Here is a 9,976-nt window from a genome sequence, read left to right as displayed (position 1 = left end):
CCCTGGCCCGCTGGGATGGAGAATTTCTTCGACGACAGGTGCCTCTTTTCGACCCTACCGTCTCGCCGCACTACGAGGTGCTCCATATTCCTTACGTTCCCCCCATGCCTGGGAGCATGGCGATGTTCGCGGATGATTCGGAGTGGCCGCCCTCTCGATGTCCAATACATGTCTGCTCTTCAAGGACTTGGACATGGGAGGAGAGGTTGTTTGTCCGGAGAGGGGAGGCTGCGGCAGGGACCATTGCCGACATGAAATCAGACGAGCAGCAAGAGCATCGCTATGTTGTCTACTGGAAAGGAGCGGTTTATGTGCACGCTCAGAATGACTCCATTATACGGTATATATATATCCATTCACCCCTTAAACTAGCTAGTTTATTATTATTCTTTAAGCTGAAACTCATTGTATTATTCACTAACTTGTTGCATGCTATTATCTTCACCCATTGGCATTTGCAGCATTATCTTATCGGACGGTGGGTATGAGGTGATCAACTCACCAACAAGCACTAAATTGGGTGGGCATCTTCGTCTAGGAAAATCGGAGAAGGGGGTGTACTACGCTTTAACCTGTAGTTCGCAGAAACGAATTCAAGTGTGGTTGCTTACGGAATCGTGCGCAAACTGGAGTGGATTTCGAAGAATGATATCAGACTTGTGCCAATGTTCGAACACATTTCTGGGGACTTTCAAGATGAACACTCCGCATCGTGGATGATACATAAAGCTAATTATGATGAAGATGCTAAGGAAGCACATGGAGAAGATAAATTGGAATGGAACTTTGAAAATGGTATTGTCCTCGAGGCTGGTCACAAGACTGAATGGGACTATAGGAGCAAAAACATCCATTTTCTTGGATTTCATCCATGCAAAGAGGTTGCGTTCTTGTGGTTATGAGAAGAAAGAGTAGTTTCTTATCACTTGAGTAGCTTGAAAGTTCAATATTTGGGAAAGTTAAGATTACACTGGTTAGGAGATTCCTTTCCATACACTCCATGTTGGACAGGAGAGTTAGTTGGACATAATTAATTATGGCCAAAATATTTGTTTGTTTCAAATGTCATACCACTTGTAACTTTTGGTCTGAATCACTACAACGGTCTCCTTTTCCTTTGGGACGAGGTGGTTAATCCCATGACAAGGCAATCGGTGGATTTGCCTTCGCCCCACCCCTATATTGCGTTGGGATGGAGGAATTTTTCGACGACAGGTTCCTCGTTTTTTACCGTCTCGCCGCACTACGAGGTGCTTCATATTACTCACGTTCCCCCATACCTAGGAGCACAACGATGTTCGCGGATGAGTCGGAGTGGTCGCCCTCTCGATATCCAAAATTTGTTTTCGAAATGTGGTATCACCCCAGCCACTGCATCGAAAAGATGCGTACGGCGTTTATTATATTTATTAAAAGTCAGTCTCTGATTAACAAAGGTGCAAGTCTTCTCTTCAAGGACTTGGAGATGGGAGGAGAGGTTGTTTGTCCGGAGAGGGGAGGCTGCAGGGACCATTGCCGACATGAAATCATATTTGAGTTCTTCATAATTTCGCCACATCGGAATGGCCACGTAGAACCCGTATATAGGACCTCAAGATCGTGCCATCGTTGGGCAATTGGTATAACTACAATTAGCACAAAAACTTGGGCCACGCAGCAGTTTGTGATCCAGTTGTCCTAAATATAACTACAATTAGCACAAAAACTTGTACCGCAATTGGTATGTCTCCGATTAGTATTGGAATACCACACCAAGTAGGATTTCTGGTCTCGTGTATGCATCTATATCCCCTACCCGTGTAATCTTGTACCACCGTGAGACAGAAAGGAACAAAGAAAACTTTCAAGGCTCGACACACGAGGCTCTGGCAAGTCTCATTTTTCCTCCTATTATTCATCAACCTGCTTGTTAATCGACTCCTATCCCCTGCCATTAATCGGCATCAATACAGACTCCTCCATATTGAATCCGTGCAAAGAGCGCCGGTCACCATCAGCCGTCTTTGTTTCACAGAGGAAGAATTCCATGGCTTTGTTGGGAGTGCAGCTGCTACCGGGCGACATCCTCGCTTGCATCCTCCGCCGTCTCGCACCCCGTAGTCTCGCCGCGTCCCGCTGCGTCTGCAAGGGCTGGCGCGCCATTATCGACGATTGTCACCTGCTGCGCACAGACCTACTCCCGCTATCCCTCTACGGGATCTTCCTCATGGAACGGTGGAATCCGGTTCTCCCGAAATTCTTCGCGAGCCCGCCGCTGGTACAAGGCAAAATCGCTGCCAGGCTCGACTACCTGGACACGGACTATGAGGGTTATATTTATATTGTGAATCACTGCAATGGTCTCCTTTTGCTTTGGGAGAGGGTGGTTAATCCTGCGACACGACAATGGGTGATTTTGCCTTCGCCCCCACCCCGACGTGCCGGGATGGAGAAATTCTTCGATGATAGGTGCCTCGTTTTTGACCCTACCATCTCTCCGCACTACGAGGTGCTTCATATTCCTTACGTTCCCCCCATGGCTGGGAGCACGGCGATGTTCGCGGATGAATCGGAGTGGCCGCCCTCTCGATATCCAATACAAGTCTTCTCTTCAAAGACATGGAGATGGGAGGAGAGGTTGTTTGTCCGGAGAGGGGAGGCTGCAGGGACCATTGCCGCCATGAAATCAGATTGGCAACACAAGCATCGCTATGTTGTCTATTGGAAAGGAGCGGTTTATGTGCACGCACAAAATGACTCCATTATACGGTATATATCCATTCACCCCTTAAGAAATGCATGGTTATTGTAGTTTGTTTATTATTGTTATTTTCTTGCTCTTGAAGCTGAAACTCATTGTATTATTAACTAACGTGCATGTCACTTTCACCCATTTGACATTTACAGCATTATCTTGTCGGATGGTGAGTATGAAGTGGTCAAATCACCAACAGACACTAAAATGGAAGGGCATGTTGATCTTTATCTAGGAAAATCGGAGAAGGGAGTGTACTGTGCTTTAACTTGTAGTTGGCAGAAACGAATTCAAGTATGGTTGCTTACGGAATCGTGCGGCAAACTGGAGTGGATTTTGAAGAATGATATCGGACTTGTGCCAATGTTCGAACATTTTTCAGGGGACTTTCAAGATGAACACTCCACACCGTGGATCTTAAATATAGGTAGTTTTGATGAACATTCTAAGGAAGCACATGCAGAAGATAAATTGGAATGGAGCTTTGAAAATGGTATTGTCCTCGAGGCTGGCCACAAGACTGAATGGGACTATAGGAGTGAAGACATCTATTTTCTTGGATTTCATCCATGCAAAGAGGTTGTGTTCTTGTGGTTATCGGAAGAAAGAGTAGTTGCTTATCACTTGAGTAGCTCGAAAGTTCAATACTTGGGAAAGTTAAGCTTACACTGTTTAGGATATTCCTTTCCATATACTCCATGTTGGACAGGAGAGTTAGTTGGACAGAATTAATTCTGGCCAAAATCTTGGGTTGTTTCAAATGTGATACCGCTTGTAACTTCTGCTCTTGAATATGATCTTTTACTGAAAAAGTTTTAACAGCTGACTCTAATAATATTACTCCCTCATCCCAAAGTAAATGACTTTAATTTGTCTAAATAAGGATGAATCTAGTTGGATTTCAGTGTGTAGATACGTGTGTAGAAACGCTCACAGACCTGGGAGCTCTTTAGAGATGCCTCGATTGAATCCTCTCGGAAAGGTACTCCAGCGATGTAGATTGATTAGCGAGTTCACTGTGTGCTACTACTGGCAAGGGGGCGACACGTAGGCAGGATGCAGGGGTCTTTGATGGTGCCGGCGGCGAGCGAGAGTGCAGGGACTGCGGGAGGCTTTCCTCTTTGGTGGCTTCACGCTTCCACACTGGTCCACCTGTCCACCTGTCAGCGCGCACGAGATAGGATGACGACGGAACATGTTAGGACAATGAAACGAGTTAACATATCGCTCCATGGGGGGAAATAGGGAACATGTTTAGTTTTTTTAAGTAGTAGAGATAGAAACATTGGCCATATCACTCCGGATGATGTCTTATAAAATGCTTCTAAGATTAAACATGCAATGCGAATCAATCGAGAATAGATAAAACTGTACTGTTCCATAAATTGCATAATTTAGCACCTATGATACACAAGCGCTACATCAAAGCATAAAGCGCAGCTCGATTTCTCAGGTCGCACTGGAAAATTTGTTTTCTTGTTTGTTTTTACAGCCTTAGGCCTCTAGTTTAATCGGCTGCGGACTATTAAGTAGCATCCATATCATCTGCAGCTTCGTTTATTTCTTCAGCTGGTGTGTCCGCAGTTGCCCCTTTCTGGGAAAGCATCTCCTTCAACCTTGTCAGTTCTATGTCTCTAGCTTGTAACTTCTCTTGCAGAATGGACACCTAGCAACAGGCCAACAGTTGGCAGCTCGAAAAGCTTAGCAGAGGGGGAAAAAAGCAGGTAATTTAGTAGTAGTGAGATGAAGGATGAACCCAACCATTTCATTTGACCTCTCAAAATCATTTGTTAGGCCATCCATATGCTTGTACAAACCTGAGAAAAAAAGAAAAAGGTTATGCACCTAAATGTTAGCATAACTATTAACTCGGCCATATGATTAAGGAGTCAAGAAATTTCTGTTCTTCAATGTACACATCACATATGATTATTCAGCCCCATACATCAGATTTAACAAAATTAACTAACAAACACGAATATTGGTTCTTCACTATTATTTTCACTTGGATGTAACTTGACACGTACCATCGAACTGATTCCTCAGCTCATTGTTCTGGGTCTTCAGAACTGCAATTTTCATTCCAAGTTCATGGATCTGTACATAAGATACTTTTGTTAGAATTAATTCTGGCAAAACTAACATGGCACTGGATTTCTGTTCAAATATGCTGGTTGTTCAAAGAATAATCAATGATTCTAATCCTTGAAAAGCACAAATAATTTGGAACCATATTTAAACATCTATTGGAAGACTCACTTTTCCTTCAGAAGCCATCGCTCCAATCTCTTCATTTTCCTCTTGCAGTGTTCTGCACTTGGCCATTAGCATTTTCCCATGTTTGCTGGATGGAGTAAAATTGACAGCAGCAACATTGTCCTGTAGCTCTTTTATTTTCTTGTCTTTTTCTTCTGCCAAATTCTGGGCAAAAATAGGCAATGCCAGCTAATGTAAAGTTGTAGCTTTCCTTGAACACTAATAAAACACAATTTCCAAGTTCTAATTCTCAAGGTGTTATCAGCATGCATGGTACACCAAATAATACCATGTTTGAATTATACATCTTTTCTTATATCTTTATAATTTCCATTTTAAGGCATAATAACACAATGTTTTTGACAGCTATGGGAATATGATGGCAATGCTGGGCCTGTCTGTCACACTTGCTGAAGAGGATTATAAACATAAACATTGGTTCAACGGAAGACATGCAAAATCTGTCTCCCTACCTATTTCAGAAATTTACAAGTTTGGCTAAAATTTTAAAAGTAGTGCAAAGGAGCATCAGAATTCAGAAGACTAGCATCCGAAGTGGCTTTCCACTTCTTAACATGCTGGTACACTCATATAATGCAACAAGAATTGTCTGATTGAAGGGAATTCACTGACCTTTAAGCGTGTAAATTCCTGATGAATTGCTGGGTCAAGCAATAATCGCCTTGTCTGTTAAAGCATTCAGAATAAGGCAAGTAAATAAGCAGTTCGTTGTAACAACATAAGGTCACGGCATTATTAAGATTTATTTAAGATCTAGCCAAAGTTATGGGCCCCATACAGGGTAAACTACTAGCCACTAGGCCTTCTCAGGAAGCTTAAGGCCACATTTTTATGTGGTAATATTATCCCAATTCCTCCTGTGAAATCCCCGGGTAGCTCTTTCAATACAAACAGTACCTAAGCCTCTTGCTATTCCAAGAGGCCCTGCCCATTACTTCTCTAAGAAAACAAGCTTTTGGGAGAAGCTAATCCTACTGAGTGGGGAGTCCAAACTAAATCGTCACTATCATTGGCACGGTACGGTATGAAGGACAAGATATCCAAACAGAAAATAAGGTATTTCCACTCAATCTTTAAAGAAGATATATACACAGGGAAAGCTAGAATAGATGACAAGGCACCAGTCTTCAGAGTTCAGAGCATCTCATGTTCCTTATTCATTAAACAAAGCTTACCCTATTTGTGTAAAGCGGAATTGTTAAGCTTGCAATTGAGAAATCGGATAATCGTTCTGTGAGGCTCAACACTCATGCCACCAAATTTAGAAATAATATTCTTCCTAAAGCAAACCATAGAGATTAGAAATATATGGATTTGGATACTTTATGGGAAGGTTTGTGTTGGGCATGTAAGTTAATAGTTGTAAAATAATGACCAGACTGCTCACTGCCCTCATTGCAGAGCATACAAAAGAAAATGAGAAATGGACCCGGGTTTCCTTTCGACTAAATTGCACCTACAAGGTAACCACTTAACATGGTTGCATACTACAGATGTTACTTGTCACATCGCCTGTGTCATTCCTTCATTCAATCTACTCCCTCTAGAATATGTGGATCAGTGGAATTGGTACAGAACTATAGATACGGGTTGACTATTGCAGATCATGGGGGTCAGTATGTCAAAGAGAAGGGAATAAAGATAAGCACAAGATGAAAAGAATGTGTACACCTTTCAGCAAGAAACAGATATTGTGAGTTTTCCCTAACAGGGTTTACATCTACTGCCATCACATTGCCTGTGAAAGTAATTTAGGTAATCATTATCAGGTACAGTATTGGTGCCAAGGGATTTTGCTTGTACCAAGCCCATACTAATTAGGATTTACACATTACAGTATGCAGAAAGCATTCATGGTTAGGTTCTGCATAGACGATTTTAGCTACTTAGATCTTCTTTAACAGTTTACATTTTGCAGTAATTCCACCTACACACCTCGCACAAGAAACTTTGGAGAAACAGTCGGAATTAAAATTTTGAATGCACAATAAATTGTCAGAAGGGCAGAACAAATATCATAGGCAGCATTATACCTGCATTGACGGTGGCCTCAACTGTGTTTTCAAATCCCTAACTGCAGACTGCAAACTCAAATGAAAATATAACCAACAATCAGCTCAACTAGATGGATGCTAGAAAGTGATTAATTACTAAATACTAATCAGAATTATCCAAATCAAGAAAAATCTCATTGTACAAGGAGGCTCTCAGCGAGTACCTTTAATTCTGCGATCTCTTGTTCTCGTTTTGCAAATGTTACAATAAAAGCAGCCTCTCTTTTCTTTGCTTTCTCCAGCTGAGCATTAATGAACAGTCAAACTGACGGACAGCATAAGTACCACACCAGTTTTACAAGCATGCCAAAAGAACCAACCTGCTCCTTCAGTGACACTTCTGACGACTTTAGGTTACTTACATAAGTAACCACTGAAATAGGCTCTGTATTTATAATTATATATTATTTTTTCAGTCATTATCAGAAATAGGAAGGACTTGGATTTAACTTGCCAACCTGGATTGGTTCCTGCAGGTACAGCTGGAATGTTCTGAAACGCTGAATACCACTTCTGAATTTCTGATTTAGCAGCTTCCAGTTCCACCTGTGATGCATAAAATGCAGCATTTCAAAAATTACTGCTCACAACAATTCGGATCATTACACTGGAATAGAGTGCAAATCAGTATTGCTGGAACAAAACTGCGGACACGGTTAATGAAATCACATCACCACATTTCAGTGACAACATTTGATCATGCTACTCAAATTTTCAAGATAAATTATATGTCGATTGTTGTACTATTAGTTTTGACTTGCCTTTTCATTTCTCACATGTCTAGATTTGATGTGAAGTTCAGATACGTTGTATGATAATCTTTCATATAATTAAGCATCCAAAAGTTCAAAATTGTACTATAGGTTGAAAAAATCTTCATTACTGTTCTGAAACAATTGTATTGTGAAAGGACATGGTTTGGCCAAAAATACTTCATTTGAAAAAACATCTAATAAAAGGACAAAGTATGTATCCCACAATAATTGTTTACCAATTACAGTAAATCTGATTACATGCGATCGGGGATTATTTATAATAGAAGGAGGCATAACCGCATAACAGAGTACTTGAAGTCACTAACATAGTAGGTATTCAGCTTAACATAACTGTCCTTGACTAACAAAATGAGAACAGGAAAGAACAGGGACCAAATACACACCTGGTTTGTTTCAAGATTTTCTTTGCAGTTCTGCAAACTTCAAAAGCACAGAGAGAATTTAGTCTCATGTTGACAATTGACAATATGGAAAGCAATAGATCAAATGGTTATATAATAAATGCAATGCACCTTTCCCGAAGAGACAGAATCGTTCCTGTGGCAGCACCTGGTGCACTCTCCTCCACTTTCTTTCCCTGCACACAACTTGATGTCTTAAACAAAGTTCGTGTTGCATGAAATCGCCAAAACTTATAGGACTATTAGGTAAGCAGGAACTGTGTCCAAGGGACTAAACATATTGTTTAATTTTCTTCCTGCGTCTTCCCATTATCCTATAATAATAACTATCTGGTTCCCTAATCCCACAATCCCATTCCCATGTGAAAACATTCATAGTATATCGTTCATCACACCATCCATTCAGGATAGAAACAACTTCACCAAGACCAAAGTTCTAAGCATGTTTTAATGTTTCATTATTGCCAACCGTAATGGTAATTGCAATTGATGATGGTAATAGTGAGTGACTCTGATACATAAAATTTGCCACGAATTGCTGCAGCGGCCAAAGAAAAACAAAAAATATTTTCTATCAGATTTCAAAAGAGGAAACTAGAGAAATTACCTTCTTGGAAGGGAAGATGTCGTCTTCATCTTCATCCAGATCACTGAACGGACTCTTGTCGCCTGCAGAGAAGCAGCAAAAGCACCATATGAACCAGGTGAGTTTCGCAGAAGCCAAAGCTTGGCGGCTAATCAAAGCTAAGGCGGCGAGTGGAAGGGATTGAAAGTACATAGGGAGAGACCGGAACAGGCGGGGACGGCGTTGCGGGAGGGCGCTGTGTTGAAGTCGCGGACCAAGGTTTCGTCTTCGTCGAGGCGAAGGGAAGGTGGGTCAACCATGGCCTCCGCTGCCATCGTGCGAACAGCCAAACCCTAGCAGAATAAACAACCAGTCCGGCCGCCAAGGAAGGGTTGTTGCGACTGCGAGGGTTTGGGGCGCCGGAGAAACGGGGCCGGTATGAGAAGGGGAAGAGGATGCTCTCTACTTGTGGGCCTCTGGGAAGAGGCAGCACACGGCCCTCACCTATCCTTTGTTTTTCTCGGCTTCTTTGAACTAGAGCTGATTTTCGGCCTGGCACCGGCACGTGAATAAGGCCGACTTCTTTTGGGCTTATGCTTATGCATAGGCCGTTTGGCCATCTGGATGAAGTTGAAGACGACGTCTTTGCTTCCAAGAAGGTAATTGCTCTAGTTCCCTCTTTTGAAATCCGATAGAAAATCTTTTGTTTTCCTTTGGCAGAAAATTTTATGTATTGGAGTCACTCCACTATTACCTTGCTTGCAATCATAATTTCTCTTCGTGCGCTTGTTAAAATTTGTAACCAAATTTTCTTAACCACTGGCATTCAAAACTTGCACTGTCTGACTATTTGCATTGACTTCTTCGATGCGGACGTCAAGAAAAAGACGGTGAGCAGCGGGATCCCAAGTTGCTTTCACATGTCTAAATGTTGTACAAATTGCCCCAGATAGCATACATCAGAAGTGCCCAGAATTAAATTGGCCACCAATGTACTTGGACACGAGGGATGTGATAAATCATAGTGTTAACATTCTGGACAGAAAATAAGTTATCAGCAATGCAACATATATCCAGGAAAATATTTGGTGTCACGAAAATAAAATTGTCAGTAGCACAGCCATTCACGTCTATGGAATAGCAGGAACAAATTGACCATGGCTCTGAAA

The 9,976-nt window shown here is 41.8% G+C and overlaps 1 protein-coding gene across 1 annotated transcript; it reads right to left on the bottom strand.

The window, feature by feature from the left end:
* Positions 1-4,103: 4,103 nt before the first annotated feature.
* Positions 4,104-9,914, bottom strand: LOC124700112 (FKBP12-interacting protein of 37 kDa-like). The gene is made up of 13 exons (XM_047232296.1): positions 9,031-9,914; positions 8,850-8,911; positions 8,354-8,418; positions 8,225-8,261; positions 7,524-7,611; positions 7,386-7,450; positions 7,230-7,307; positions 7,045-7,092; positions 5,624-5,677; positions 4,994-5,155; positions 4,762-4,831; positions 4,496-4,551; positions 4,104-4,400 (listed from the first exon to the last, which is right to left on the bottom strand). The coding sequence occupies exons 1-13, from the start codon at positions 9,140-9,142 to the stop codon at positions 4,260-4,262; spliced, it is 1,038 nt and encodes a 345-aa protein (XP_047088252.1). The 5' UTR covers positions 9,143-9,914; the 3' UTR covers positions 4,104-4,259.
* Between the last annotated feature and the right edge of the window lie 62 nt (positions 9,915-9,976).

Source organism: Lolium rigidum, chromosome 3 (assembly GCF_022539505.1).
Source record: "Lolium rigidum isolate FL_2022 chromosome 3, APGP_CSIRO_Lrig_0.1, whole genome shotgun sequence".
Lineage (NCBI taxonomy): Eukaryota > Viridiplantae > Streptophyta > Magnoliopsida > Poales > Poaceae > Lolium > Lolium rigidum.
The sequence above is the reverse complement of the archived record's forward strand: the minus strand, read 5'-3'. Positions and strand labels throughout refer to the sequence as shown.